General features: G+C 42.0%; 1 protein-coding gene across 1 annotated transcript in view; it reads right to left on the reverse strand.

The window, feature by feature from the left end:
- The window catches only part of MATN2 (matrilin 2), a 78,374-nt gene that overhangs the window by 6,369 nt on the left and 56,058 nt on the right, over positions 1 to 15,947 (reverse strand). Inside the window, exons 14-17 of the mRNA XM_084849061.1 lie at positions 15,523 to 15,645; positions 13,127 to 13,249; positions 11,228 to 11,641; positions 1,828 to 1,980 (exon numbers count right to left, since the gene is read on the reverse strand). Coding sequence (XP_084705187.1) covers positions 1,828 to 1,980; positions 11,228 to 11,641; positions 13,127 to 13,249; positions 15,523 to 15,645 — 813 coding nt within the window. The remainder of the gene's footprint in view (positions 1 to 1,827; positions 1,981 to 11,227; positions 11,642 to 13,126; positions 13,250 to 15,522; positions 15,646 to 15,947) is intronic.

Genomic DNA, 15,947 nt, shown 5'->3' on the forward strand with positions numbered 1-15,947 from the left:
TGCAGATGTTTCTATAATCCCCTGAAGAAGGCTTTCAAATACCAACAGGCCGAAACACATTGGTCGTTTTTACAAATAAAATCTTTGCTTCAGCATTCTGAGACAGTTCTCTTCTATTCATGACTCCAACTAGCACCAGCCTCTACCAGCATAGTTAATGGTCAGGGATATTAGGGTTTTTAGTCCAACTTCTGAAGGGCTACAGGTTCCCCACCCTGCTAACATATATACTGTAAGAACAGTCAGGAGGGAAGGAAAAGGGGACCAATTATATTGGGCCAAGAAACTTTCTGCCTAAGAAGGTGCCTTTGGCTGCTGAATCTCTCTGTACAGCATCTCTATGTACCTGACAAAGGAAGCATCAGGAGAGAGAAAATTAGGGCAAAGCAGCTTTCCCCAACCTGGTACTGCCCAGCTATTGAGGTCTTCAATTCTTATCAACCCCAGCCAGCATTGCCAATGGTAAAAAAAGCTGGGTGTTGTAGTATAACACATTTGGAGGGCACCAGATTGGGGAAGGCTGGCCTAAAGAATAGAAGAAGATCCTCCTTTCCCCCTGCTTTCTTCATCCATATTTCCTAAGAGATGGCATAGAGAAAGGAAAATTTGCTTCCTTTCTTCAGTCAAAATGTTTCACAGCTCTCCATTAATAGTACTGAAGCAGAAAGCATAGTTTGTTTTAAGATAATGCATGTTCATAGCAAACAACATATTAGAAGAGGCATTCCTACTTTGTGAGAGAAAGGGGGGGGTGGCTGTTTTAAAGATGATGCTTACCACCTGCAATTTTAGCAAGTGTTTGTATTAAAAATATTTCTTTTAAAGATATGCTGCCCAGTTAATTAGGGACACCTTTAAATGTTTTTAAACTGATTAACCATTCAGTTGATTGCAGCCCTAGTAAAAAGTAAAATTATGTCTGCCAAGCACCAGATTTTGTACTGGCATGGCAAACCCTTGGACTTTCAAAATATACATAGCACTAGTTAGGTCTATAACTCTTATTCAAATTCCCTTTTACTAACACTTCAGGCATTTTTGTGTTGTGTATGAATGTGGGAGAGAATTTGGAGAGAAATTGAATGCATATCCTAGTCAATGCAGGATTTACATTTGTGTTAGAAGCTGACCTAAGAGAATAGTGGAGTAGTCTGGCTGTCAGGAGGAAATAAACAGAAAAAAAGAATTCGGAAGGCCAGATCGGTGGACCAAAGAATAGGAATGAAATAGTGTGAGTTCAGATCCATTCAATTTTTAAATATGTCTACTTATTTCTGTTCTTCTAAACGTAATTGGTAAGAACATGCCACTGTAGGGCCTCTGCTTGTTCCCACACATCTTTGCCAATGTACTTCAGCATTATTGCAACATACTCTCAAACGTGACTAATACTGACCATCAGGCCATCTTAATAGAAAACTATAAATTACTGAATTTCCACCCAATGTTCCTAAAGGAATGGCTCATGGTGTTTTTCAACAGTATTAATGATCTTACTGCAGTTTATAGGAAGGGGAAGGCGTTACCAGCTCTCCTGGGTTTTTGTGCTGTACATTTCATACATGACTTGTCAAACTGGCAGAAGTAGTACGAATGATTGTATATGTTCCTGGCCTTCAAATAAAGTTATATTTTCCCCAAGTGATAAATAGCTGAAGTATTACTCCTCCCAGTGGATTATTGCTCATCATGTTTTACACGTATCCCTGTGATTTTGCAGATGTTCAGGACAAATGGTCAGACTGCTCCTGTCAGATCCCAAAATTCTATTTTCATTAACTTCAATTCCGTTTTCTTGTATCTAGAATAACGTATGATGTTTAATACCATCACAGATTCTTTTTTGGAGTTTTTCAGTAATCTCTCCCATGGCACTGAAATCCTCAGCATAGAAGAGATGTTTGCCTGGAGGGTCAGAAGCAATTTCTCGCAATTCTTCCTCAATTGCTTTCCCTATTCCAATGGCATACATGGTGATTCCTAAAAAACAAATTGCTTATTTTCATTATAAACAATATAATATTAAGGCATAGCATGGTTATTAGAAAGGAAAATGCTTCAGTGTTACTACATGACTCCTTATAGTATAAGGCTTATTTCAGGGATGGGCAACTTATGTCCCTGCAAGATGTTTTGGCCTACAACACCCACCATCCCTCACCATTGGCTCTGCTGGCTAGGGCTGATGGGAGTTATAGGCCAGAATACCTGGAGAACTACAAGTTGCCTGGCCCTAGCTTTTACCAATGCAAGTTAACTCTGCAGGAGCAGGGAAGATCAATGTTGATATTCATTTAAGAGGACTGGGTGCCCATTTAATTTTAAATATGCCATGGTGACAGACCTTGTACTCAGAAACAGTTTTTAAAAAAAACACACTAAAATAATACACTCAAAGGCTCCAATCCAGAGAAAGTTAGTTGTACTTAAGTGCCACTAAAATTAATGGGACAAGTTAATCTTGATTAAGTCCATTCATTTCAAACATGATCATCTTTCTCTGGACAGAAGCCAACATGCAGTGCCCTTCATATTCCTTATTTCAGCTGCTGGTTCAGTTGATTATGTCTCATTGACCTTGTTTAAAATCTGTATTTGTTCATTACTCATTATCGTTTTCATTCAGATTCCAGAATCTCAACCAAAGTATTTCAAATTTTTAACAAAGGCATGTAGAGCGGTGTTCACACATATATGTTCATAACTTGATGACTTGTTTATCTGAATGAGCGGATCATGGATAATTTCAGATTACCAATTTCAAAACACTTCACATTATCTTTAACACAATGTTTTTCAGCTGACTCAGGATCTAACTATGTCTTACATACAAATGTGAGTAATGATACCCCAGTTAAGGTGTGTGGGCTTAACCTATCCCCTGCTCATTGCCTACCTGCTCCACTTGGCCACTCCAAGCTGCTTTTCCCTTTGTCAGATTCTAGACATGTTTAGCCTTACAAATGTGTCTGAAAACCTGCAGAATCCCAGGCTCCTCCCTCCTTGCAGTGAAAAAAGTGGCAGGTGGGATGAGGGTTGAGAAACCCACATGTGCTTCTCTGCTCAAATTGTCCCCTCCTGGTGCTGCTCTGCAACAAAGATGAAGATCATAAGAACATAAGGGGATCCATGTTGGATCAGAAGGAAGGCTTATCTGGTCTACTGTTCTATTCCAACAGTGGTCAACCAGAAGCCTACGGGAGGCCCACAAGCAGGACATGACTGCAGTAGCACCCTCCTGCTCATGTTCTCCAGGAATTGGTACTGAGAGGCACATTGCCTCTGATACTGTAGGGAATACATGGCTGTCATGACTAGTAGCCATTGTTAGCTTTATCTTCCCTGAATTTGTCTCATCCCCCCTTTGAAACCATTCAAGTTGGTAGTCATCACATCTTGTGGCAGCAAATTCCATAGTTTAACTATGCACTGTGTGAAAAAGTACTTGATGACTTGTATGATTTGAAAGTCGGGGTTTATTACATATGTATCTGTGTAAGATATAGTTAGACTCTCAGTTCATACATTCAGCTGAAAATCAAGTGCTGTGCTGAGTGACTGACTGATGAAAAATGAAGTCATGTACATTCATATCTCAACTGCTGTCTCTCTTGGCAAAGACCAAATATGAGAGTATTCTGGAGGCTAGGTAGGGCATCTTGATTTGCAAATTTTCATTTTCTTTGTTTTCTAATTTTAGTGTTATATGTTAACATTTATAAAATCTTATGAGATGAACTCAGGGTTACTATCAACCCAGAAACGTCAAGGATAACAAATGTTATAAATTCACTTAAATAAAAAAAATGAATAATTATTTTATATCCATTTTGTTTTGGTCCAGATTGCCCTGCCACTAGAAAATAATCTCAGGAATATTTGACCTATCAAATATGTTTTTAAAAGAAAAGATTAAATTGTTCCTTGTATGTATGTAATTAATATAGTTAAAGATCCCATAGTATATTCTTGAAAAAAGTGAATCCATAGTCATTCTTTAAAAGGATCATTTTTACTAAACAAGTCTTCAGATATCTAAGAAGACAGGTGCTGTTGTCAGTTCCTTTCAGTGAAAGCCTTGGGGAAGGGTGTGTGCATTAAGCAATAACATGAACGTCTAATACTACCTTCTGCCATATTGCTTCTGTTCCAGGAAAACATTAATAACATGCATCTTTTCCATGTTGATTATTGCATTAACATTCTTATATTTGCCAGGTAAAAACCTCAAGCCTCATTCCAAATATTTGCTTTATTTTCATGAATGAATTATCTATGCTGGGGTCTGTTTTTAAATGGTGAAATATCAATAATGAAATGTTCCAGACATTTCATCTGTCTGGATTCAGATGAATTCATCCTTAGCATAACTCTATTGGCTATTCTGGGATTGCACTGAGTCATAACATTCATTCTAGCAGAATCTCTGGCATATTTATCAATGGAGAAAGTAGTAGCATGTGCTATGTTTGATTAATATCTACACTGTATGCCCTTGGGATGTAAACTGAGGCCGGAATAATACACCTTCTCAATCCCAGAAAATAACTTGCCACAACCCAGTTCCTAACAATGTATAAAATGCAGGCAGTCCCAGGCTTCCCAGTTTGTTGTTGTTCAGTCATTAAGTCGTGTCCGACTCTTCATGACCCCATGGACCATAGCACGCCAGGCCTTCCTGTCCTCCACTCTCTCCCAGAGTTTGCTCAAGTTCATATTCATTGCATCAGTGATGCTATCTAGCCATCTCATCCTCTGCCATCCCCTTCTCCTTTTGCCTTCAGTCCTTCCCAGCATCAGGGTCTTTTCCAGTGACTTTTCTCTTCGCATTAGGTGGCCAAAATATTTGAGCTTCAGCTTCAGTATTTGTCCTTCCAATGAGCAGTCAGGGTTGATTTCCTTTAGGATTGACTGATTTGACCTCCTTGCAGTCCAGGGGACTTGTAAGAGTCTTCTCCAGCACCACAGTTCGAAAGCATCAATTCTTCGGCGCTCAGCCTTCCTTATAGTCCAGCTCTCACAGCCAGACGTTACTACTGGGAAAACCATAGCTTTGATTATGCGGACCTTTGTCGGCAAGGTGATGTCTCTGCTTCTTACTATGCTGTCTAGGTTTGCCATAGCTTTCCTCCCAAGGAGCAAGCGTCTTTTAATTTCATCTTTTAATTTCAGTCACCGTCTGTGGTGATCTCGGAGCCCAAGGAAATAAAATCTGTCACCATTTCCATTTCTTCCCCTTCTATATGCAGGAAGTGATGGGGCCAGATGCCATGATCTTCGTTTTTTTTAATGTTGAGTTTCAAACCAGCTTTTGCACTGTCCACTTTCACCCTCAACAAGAGGCTCTTTAGATCCTCTTTGCTTTCTGCCATTAGGGTGGTATCGTCTGTGTATCTGAGGTTGTTGATAATTCTCCTGGCAATCTTAATTCTGACCTGTGATTCTTCCAACCCAGCATTCCTCATGTATATAAGTTAAATAAGCAGGGTGACAATATGAACCCATCAGTTGTTCCATGTCTGGTTCTTACTTACAACCAAGACAATTTTGAACCAGTCGGTTGTTCCATGTCTGGTTCTTACTGTTGCTTCTTGACCCTCGTACAGGTTTCTCAGGAGACAGGTAAGGTGGTCTGGTATTCCCATCTCTTTAAGAATTTGCCACAGTTCGTGATCCACACAATCAAAGGCTTTAGCGTAGTCAATGAAGCAGAAATAGACGTTTTTCTGGAATTCTCTTGCTTTCTCCATGATCCAGCGAAATTACATTGGAATTGGAATGTAAACTGACCTTTTCCAGTCTTGTGGCCACTGTTGAGTGTTCCAAATGTGTTGGCATATTGAGTGCAGCACTTTAACAGCATCATCTTTTAGGATTTTAAATAGCTCAGCTGGAATACTGTCATCTCCGCTAGCTTTGTTGTTACTAATGCTTCCTAAGGCCCACTTGACTTCACTCTCGAGGATGTCCGGCTCAAGTTCAGTGACCGCACTATCGTGGCTATCAGGGACATTCAGATCTTTCTTATATAGTTCTTCTGTGTATTCTTTCCACCTCTTCTTAATCTCATCTGCTTCTGTTAGGTCCCTGCCTTCTTTGTCCTTTATCATGCCCGTCTTTGCACAAAATGTTCCCTTGAGATCTCCAATTTTCTTGAAGAGATCTCTAGTCTTTCCCATTCTGTTGTTTTCTTCCATTTCTTTGCATTGTTCATTTAAAAAGGCCTTCTTGTCTCTCCTTGCTATTCTCTGGAACTCTGCATTCAGTTGGATATATCTTCCCCTTTCTCCCTTGCTTTTCGCTTCCCTTCTTTCCTCAGCTACTTGTAAAGCCTCCTCAGACAGCCACTTTGCTTTCTTGCATTTCTTTTTCTTTGGGATGGATTTCGTTGCTGCCTCCTGAACAATGTTACGGACCTCCGTCCATAGTTCCTCAGGCACTCTGTCTATCAGGTCTAATCCCTGAAATCTATTCGTCACCTCCACTGTATATTCATCAGGGATATGATTTAGGTCATACCTGAATGGTTTAGTGGTTTTCCCTACGTTCTTGAATTTAAGCCGAAATTTTGCAAGAAGCAGCTCATGATCTGAGCCACAGCCAGCTCCAGGTCTTGTTTTTACTGCCTGTATGGAGCTTCTCCATCTTTGGCTGCAAAGTACTTAATCCAGACAGGCCGCTTAACAAGATCAGCCTCGGATGGCCTTCTCTCTGTCCCATCAGCCAGGACAGCTAGACTGGTGGGGACGAGGGAGAGGGCCTTTTCTGTGGTGGCCCCCACTCTGTGGAACTCCCTCCCTAGGGAACTCCGTCATGCCCCCTCTTTAATGAGCTTCCGTCGTGCATTAAAAACTTGGTTGTTCAGGCAGGCATTTGGGGTGAGTTAGGGTATTTTAAAAAAAAAATTATGGTAGAATTTTATTGTTTTAAATTGTTTTATGGTATGTTGTACATCGCCCAGAGTGGCTGGGTGACCTGCCAGATGGGCGATTAATAAATTTAATAATAAATAAATAAATAATCAATCTGATTTCGATACTGACCATCTGGTGATGTCCATGTGTAGAGTCGCCTCTTGTGCTGTTGGAAAAGAGTGTTTGCTATGATCAGCGTGTTCTCTTGGCAAAACTCTATTAGCCTTTGTCCTGCTTCATTTTGTACACCAAGGCCATGCTTGCCTGTTATCCCGGTGATTTCTTGACTTCCTGCTTTAGCATTCCAATCCTCTATGATGAGAAGGACATCTTTTTTTGGTGTTCTAGGTGTTGTAGGTCTTCATAGAACCAATCAACCTCAGCTTCTTCGGCCTCAGCGGTTGGGGCATAGACTTGAATTACTGTGATGTTGAATGGTTTGCCTTGGATTCGTACTGAGATCATTCTGTCGTTTTTGAGATTGTACCCCAGTACTGCTTTTCCCATCCTTTTATTGACTATGAGTGGTACTCCATTTCTTCTAAGGGATTCTTGCCCACAGTAGTAGATATAATGGTCACCTGAATTAAATTCGCCCATGCTTGTCCATTTTAGTTCGCTGATTCCCAAGATGTCGATGTTCAATCTTGCCATCTCATGTTTGACCACCTCCAGCTTACCTTGATTCATTGATCTTACATTCCAGGTTCCTAAACAATATTGTTCTTTACAGCATCGGACTTTCTTTTCACCACCAGACACATCCACGGCTGAGTGTCCTTTCGGCTTTGGCCAAGCCGCTTCACTTTTTCTGGCACTACTTGGAAATTCCCTCTGCTCTTCCCCGGTAGTATATTGGACACCTTCCGACCTGAGGGGCTCATCTTCCGGCGTCATTTCTTTTAGCCTTGTGCTACGTTCCATGGGGTTTTCTTGGCAAGAATACTGGAGTGGGTTGCCATTTCCTTCTCCAGTGGACCACATTTTGTCAGAACTCTCCACCATGACCTGTCCGTCTTGGGTGGCCCTGCACGGCATAGCTTATGGCTTCACTGAGTTACGCAAGCCCCTTCGCCACAACAAGGCAGTGATCCATGAAGGGGAGGCTTCCCAGTTACAGCCCCAGAATTGGTGCAGCTCATCAATCTCAGGTAGAGTTCCCAGGCTGAAAGCCAGAGAATATTCATATACCTTTAAATCTCCTCACGTAACAGAAGACAAGCCCAGCCATGGTTTTCCTGCTTGTTCCCTCCCCTGGCCTTGTCATCCTCCCAAACCTGCTGCAATTGAGCAGAACACCAAGTATACCAGGAACAGAGTGGATGGCAGGGCTAGGGAGGGAGTGGGTAGACAGTCTTAATTCCTGCCAAATCATAATACTAAACTTAGTGCTATAGGAATGAGCCTTGGCAAGCTTTGGGCTCACCACTCCCCTCTTTCTTCTTCACCTCTGGTACAGCCACAAGATCAGAAGCTTTCACTTCTGCTTCTAAATTAACTAGAGTTTCCTTTTACATCCAACATCTAGGAACTGTGGTTAGTTTAAACTATGAACAAACCAGGGCCAGCCTACCCATGAAGCAGGTTGAGATGCCCACATCAGGCTGCGGAGTGGGAGAAGTGTTGAATTGTGCTGCTCTGCTCCTCCACCAGGAAGGCCCGCTGCCACAGCCTCCAGTTGGTGCTCTGGAGAGTCCTACCAGGTGATCTCCTGCTGTGACATTTGTCACAGTGAGAGAGCAGGTGGCGGGGCTCTCTAGAGAACCTACCGACACTCTTCCTCCCTCATTGTGCTGAAGAAGCAGCTGGCAGAACTCTCACGAGCTCCCATGTGAACTCCCATGAGAGCCGCACAGCCGCTTTTTCCAGCCAGGTGACTCGCCATACTGCTGATGCCAGGGCAGCAAAAGTTAAGAAGTTGTGGGATGGGGGAAAGGGGTGGGGTTGCAGGGGCGATGTGGTGGTGCATCTTCTCTGTCACCTCAGGCAGTTGCCCATGTTTATGTGTAAGGGGAACTATGTTTCCAATATGTGGAAAGCAGGCCATTGGGCTATTTAAAGATGTATGCATATTTGCTGGGTTTCAACCTGTTAACTAGTCCAGGGGAGGGGAAACTTTTTTCCTGTCCTGGTATCAGCCAAAATCTTTTGGGGTCCACGTTCCAGTAGTAGGTAGGGTCAGAGCTCCAAATGGGCAGAGCTGGAGCCAAAGTGGGTGGTCTTTGAAAAGTGGGTGGAGTTCAAAGCTAGGCCAAGATCCACATGATACTAGGCTGAGGTCCTCATGTGGCCCTTAGTCTGCAGCACTCTGGTGTACAAAAAGGTCCATGTGTGCCTCCATATTTTCAGTGCTTAAGGAGATGTGAAGGCCTGCATCTGTATTACAAATGCACAGAATGCAGATAGCATTACACTACAACCTCAAATCTCATAGTGTTAAAGTATCAGTGTAAGCAGCCTGGGGGACAATTTTTCTCAGTACATAAATGATGCTTCTTTACTTGCCAGAAAGCTCCTTTAGGTATCTTCAGGGCTTATTCCAGAGGTATAACTGTGTTAGTCTGAAGCAATAAAAACAGTGCAGCTTGGATCCAGATTTCCTGAGGGCAAAGTTCTGCTCATGGGACACTCCTGGAGGAAGCGATTTTGCTGATTCCTCCTTACCCTTGCAGCTTCCTGAAAAAGCTGCTCCAGAGGGTGGGGGTGGGGCTTCAGAACATTGTGGTAGCTGGTGTGGGAGGTGGCAGGAAGAATCAGCAAAAATTCCCTTCCCCTTTCTTCCAGTGGGACCCTCCACTGGATCTCAGTCTCTTCTGTGAATGGAAGGAGCCTTTCCATTTGTGTTAAGGGACACTCTGGATCCAGCCCAAAGTCTGGTGGCATCTTATAGACTAACACATGTATTGTGGCATACAGTTTTGTGGGCTATGGACCAGTGACCACTGATGCATCTGATGAAAGAGACTCTGGCCTATGAAAACATATGGCACAATAAATTTGTTTGTCTTTAAGGTGCTAGCAAATTCTTTGTTGTATTCTTCCAAGACATTCCAACTACTTTGGATTGTAGTGATCAGAAAACAATTATTGGAATTGGAATTATTAACACTTCCTTGAAAAAAGTTTACTAAAGTTTGTTGCCACTTTTTAACATTGCACTTGATCATTCCTTTTTAAATGTAATCCAAACATTCATCATATTACATGCACACAGAAGATTCTTTTCCCATCTGAGCAGTGTCACCAACCATGGCGACCCACAGTTACTCTTACATTTTTAATATAATAGTACTTGGTATTTTATACAAGTTATAAAACTTTAATCTATTCCCCACATTTATGGAACTCCCTCTCAACTAATGTGCGCCACCAATACAGGCTTTTAAATGGGCTTTAAAAATCCATTGATTTAGTGTGGCTTTCTCTTTCAGTTTTTTACAGTTCTGCTGATTTGAAATTGTTTTGAAGTGCTTTAGGCTGATTTATATGATGTGCTGCTGGCCTGCTGTTGGTTTATACTGCTGTTTTAAACGTAATGTGATACTGTATTTTATTATTGTTTATGTTGTATTTTATATTTTATGTAAGCTGCCTTGTGAGGGTTCTGTCGTAAAAGGGAGCCTAGAAATAAATCTTGTTAATATATTGATTTATCCTGAATGGATTTTAAAATGTCTTATATTTACTTAGGCTAGGTTAATTCAGTTTTTGCTTCAACTAATGATATTTAAATCCTGTTTATGTTTCATATATTACCCTTCAATATTTTTAAAACTGACATTTTATCAAGAAGAGCACTGTGGGCTCAAAATGCATCAGGATATTTTTTTTCAAGGGTGCAATCCTATGCATGTTAGACAGAAAAATGTCCTACAACGCCCAGCATTCCACAACTGGCATAGCTGGCTTGGGGATGCTGCAAGTTATAGAACATTTTTCGGTCTAAACATACATAGGACTGCACCCCGAGTCATATTAAATTTTTGCACCTTAAAATTAAACTTGGGGGGGAGGTGTCACAGGTGCTAGCCAATCAGCACCATCCACAACTGATTTGTGCAGCAAATATGCAGAACCTTTACCTCCCAGAAGTTGACCCTGGAGAGGAATGGGTAAGTTTGTACTGAATGCAATGAGGACGTTTCCAAACTGGCCATACTGCTGAACTTAAGTTACTTTACCGAGAGACTTTGTAGAATCATTCCTCTAGTGCAAACAGACTTTCAATCAGGAATAATGTATAAACACACTAGTAATCAGCACTTTAGCAGGTCTCCTTAAAATGTATTGTTCTAAGGAAACTTCCATCATACCACTTTGCTTTGCTTTAGTCGCCCATTCAGAAACGTCATCTTGGGCCCGTCCATCTGTAAACACAACAGACACTCTGGGCACTTTGGCTGAGAAGCGTCTGCCCCCTTCTGCTTCAGTGAAGCTTCTCTCGGTCATTTGTTTCAGGGCAAGTCCAGTCATGGAGCCTTTCCCCATATATTTGATTTGGGACACTGCTTTCTTCATGTCTTTGGCTGTGCTGAATTGTTTCAGTGTAAATTCTGTGCGGACCTGAGTGGAATATTGCAGCAAACCAACTCGTGCAGCTTTGGGAGATATTGTAAGAGAGTCCAAGATTCCCAAGACAAATTCCTTTACAATTTCAAAGTTATTTTCTCCTAGACTTTTTGATCCATCTATCACAAACACCAGATCAACTGGGCCTTCAGTGCATCCTGTCAAAATAAAATGCAACAGGAAGATCCAATGAAAGAAAGAACATAAGAAGATCAGCAGAAGGATGAATTAACCTTCTCGTGTAATCTAAGTTTGAATAAAGACTTTTTATTCCCTTCTAAAATTCAATACTGACAGCAAGTTAATTAAAATAATACATATTTGAAATCAGTTAAGCTTTCATTCATAACTGAGAAAACAGAAAGAGTACAGAGTGGTACTAAGTGGTGGCAGTGGAGTTCTGTTATATGCATTTGCACATAATGTCCTGTTAGCCTGAGAGAAAAGCCCCTTCAGCCTCCCCCTGCCCCCGCACACACGCCTATTTGCAGATGCATGTGAACAACAGTACAATTGGAGAGAAATTATACTGTAAATTGAAGAACAGACTAATATTTTTCCCCCTGAGGTGCTAGTTTTTTATGTGTATGGAGACTTTTTGTTTGTTTGCGTTTGCATGGGAAAACATTCAAAAATGCAGTGCTCTCACCTGCAGCCTAAAGTGGTCCAATCTAGGAAGGTACCATATGTTTTTGCTGTGTTGCTTGGCTCTAAAACATTTCCTGGTATCAGCTCTGGTTGAATGTCAACTATATATTGACATTTCATGTGGAAGATTGATAGCACATACCACAAGCATAAGAACAGCCATGTTGGATCAGACCAAAGGTTATTTAGTCCAGCATTCTGTTTGCAGTGGCCAACCAGTTGTCCATAGGAAGCTCACAAGCAGGACATTAGTGTAACAGCAACCTCCAGCTCATGTTCCCAGCAACTGTCATACAGAACATACTGCCTCTGATATGGTAGGTCATATACAGCCATCATGATTGGTAGCCATTGATAGCCTTATCATCCATGAATTTATCCAATCCTCTTTTAAAGCTGTCCAGGTTGGTGACTGTCACTACATTGTGTAGCACTTTAACTATGCAAATGAAGAACCACTTCCTTTTATCTGTCCTGAATCTTGATGACATGGAGCTCTATCCTTAGATATTGTAAGGTCTAAATGAGATTTATTAGCAGTGGAAACCCTTCTTTCCATTTTTTAGGTAAATCAAGTGAGCTTGAGCACTGTGTCCTCTAGTTAGTTTCCTGAATATGGAAGGCACATTTGTGCAGCATTATGAGAATTGTTAATGTTTAATATGAAGAAAAGATATGTGACTTGAACGTAGAGCAAGGTTGGAGCATGCAGTGTTGAAACATTAGATACTAAGGAGATTCTTGAGTCCAGGAGTTGGAACTGCGCTATATCCAGTGCTAAGAAAGAATTACAGATTATTAGTTCACAAGGGCAACTATTCTTCCTTCTTGGTAGTGTTGGTTCCTAGAATACTCTGTATATTCTAAATACATTTTTCATCTTTCAAATATATTTTCATGACCTCTGATTCCTTTTAAGAATCAAAGGACATCTATGAAAGAAAGAAAGAAAGAAAGAAAGAAAGAAAGAAAGAAAGAAAGAAAGAAAGGCTTACTTCTGCATGTCTTCCTATTCTCTTCAAGTATAAATCCTTCATGGCATTTGCAGATGTATGAATTGTTACTATTCATGCAAATATGTTCACATCCATGATTGACAGACTTGCAAGGGTCTTTATCTAAAAACAGATTAAAAGTATTCAATCGAGTATATCAAAGTGTTTTTCCTAAGTACAAAGATTGCAACACAGTCAGGTCAGGTGTTTCACAGCATCTAATCTTAGCTGCCAGGGCCTACTGGCTGGGGGAAAGAAGGAGATCAGCCTGGCTACCTGCATGAGGCTTTGCTAATCTTCCTAACTCTACCCATCCAGCCAGCTAGTAGAACTCCCAACCAGTCAGTAGAACTCAGTCTCTGCCTCAGAGCAGGGGTGGGGAACCTTAGCTCCCTCTCCAAGCCACACCTCCTTTAGCTGTCCTGGCAGGGATGTGGAAGGGCAGATGGGACAGCAAGCAAGTAGCAAGTTTCCTGTTGTGTCTCCCAGTCAGGCCACGGCCTCTCTAGCTTTATCCTGGGACAGCAGCAAGGAGGAGAAATAACAGATGCAGCAGCAAGTATTTCTCAAAACTCTTGAAGTGATCTTGAAGTGTTCCTTTGCCTGGTAAGGGAGTTGGAGGATTGCCACACTCAAATGTGTGTGCCTATCTGACAAATCCCCATTGGGGAGAGGGGAGATTAGAAGTATTACTTGTGTTTTGCCTTTAAGGGGATGGAAGATTGCTGACAAATCCCTGATTTGGGGCCTGGGCAGGGGGTGGGATTAGATATGAAATCTTATTGATAATTTTTCCATATTTATGCATTTTTGAATAATACATAAATTTTTATGAATTTATTGAATAACATTAACAGAAAAAAATGAGATGAAATGGGAATTGATCATAGAAAGAATTCTGTTTGAAACTCAGAAGCGGATGTTTCAGTTCCAGGCAGTGTTTCTACGAGAACAGAAGGAGAAGCGAATGGAGGAGTACCGGATTTTTAAAAAGGAATCAGCTTTGCTGCACTTTGTTCCATGAAGCGCTCCACGAGCAGGTTCTCCACACCAGTAAAAATAACTTCACAGGGGGGCGGGGGGGGCGGGGAATGAATGTCATCTGACTGGCAAGGGCTGCTCAACCAATAAGAGAAGTACCCCCCTTTTTCCTGAAAGTTCAGATGCACCTGCATTTCAGGATCAAGCCTCACTGAGCACAATGGGAGTTACTTCTGAGTAGACACATATATGCTTGTGCTGGGAAAGAGTGTGTGTGTGTGGGGCAAAACACAAAGATGGAAACTAGCCCACATTTTAACCTGCAGGATCTCTATAACGAAGGGTCGAAGTAGTTACTTCCTAAGGCAATAAACCAAACAAAGGAGAAACGGAGCCTCACGATCACGCTTTACCTCACTTTGGGAATTTGGCTTTAAATTGTGCCATCTCAGTTGAGGGAGATCTCTATAGTTTCTGATGTGGGCATTCAGAGAGCAAGCCTCATTGAGCACAATGGGAGTTACTTCTGAGTAGACACTGATTGGTTTGTGCAGGGATGGGAAACACACATAAGCACCCCTTGACTGGGGTCACGGTGAAAGGCATACCCCTGAGCAGGACTAGCATACCGGAGGTAAATGTGGGGGTTGGGGCACACAGCAACTATACTGAGGAGAACCTGACTCAACTAAAAGAATCAGACTGTAAGCAGTGTCAGGAAATCCGTTTTTTTCCTGATAAGTTCAGGGGTGGCTGCTGGATGGCCATGACGTCATGTATCCCTAACGACCTCAACACACAGCACACAGCCAGCTCAGAGTAAACCGCTGGTGGAAACACCACCACCCCGCCCCAGGGTGTATGCTGGAGGAGTGGGGAGTGCTTGAGTTTGAGGCTCGGGTAGTCTCATCTAAAAGGTAAAGGTGTCCCCAACCAGTCGTGTCCGACTCTAGGGTGCGGTGCTCATCCCCGTTTCTAAGCCGAAGAGTCTGCGCTGTCCAAAGACACTTCCGTGGTCATGTGGCCAGCATGACTGAACACCGAGGTGCACGGAACGCTGTTACCTTTCCCGCCGAGGCGGTACCTATTTATCTACTTGCAATTTCTTGCTTTCGAACTGCTAGGTTGGCAGAAGCTGGGACTGAAGATGGGAGCTCACTCCGTCACGCAGCACTCGGGTCTCGAACTGCTGACCTGCTGACCTTCCAGTTTGCAGTTCAGCATCTTAACCACTAAGCCACCGCGGTCCCATCTACATACCTCTAAACTATGCCACTAAGCATTGCTTCTGAGCCAGCAATAGTAATGCTATAGTTTAGTGTTACTTCTGCATTTCTACAAGTAAAATAAATCTTCTAAATAAACAAATACAAAATGAAATCGATTTGGGTGGGTGGGGGATTCAAATTACTTACTTCTACATGTTTTCCCATCTTCCTTTAATAGAAATCCTTCATGGCATTTGCAGGTGTATGAATTATCACTGTTAACACAGACATGTTCACATCCATGGTCAATGGAATTGCAAACATCTTGATCTGAGAGTAATTAAGGGAGTTTTCTGGTTAAAACTTTTCTACAGATGCAACCGATTACAAGCATTATCTTCTGATAAAGATAAATCTGCTTACTTCTGCAGGTCTTCCCATCATCCCTTGTTTGTGCTTTTGCTGGCAATGGGGTTGGAGGATTGCTATACTCAAGTATGTATGTCTATATGACAACTCCCCGTTAGAGGGAGGGAAGTTTAAGAGGGATCTTGAAGTGAAGTTACTTGTGCTTTTGCTGGTAAGGGGGTTAGAGGATTGTTGGTAAGCCCCTGATTTGGGGGGAGGTTCAA

This window comes from Heloderma suspectum, chromosome 4, assembly GCF_057233095.1.
Source record: "Heloderma suspectum isolate Gila_16-S chromosome 4, 16-S_ref, whole genome shotgun sequence".
Lineage (NCBI taxonomy): Eukaryota > Metazoa > Chordata > Lepidosauria > Squamata > Helodermatidae > Heloderma > Heloderma suspectum.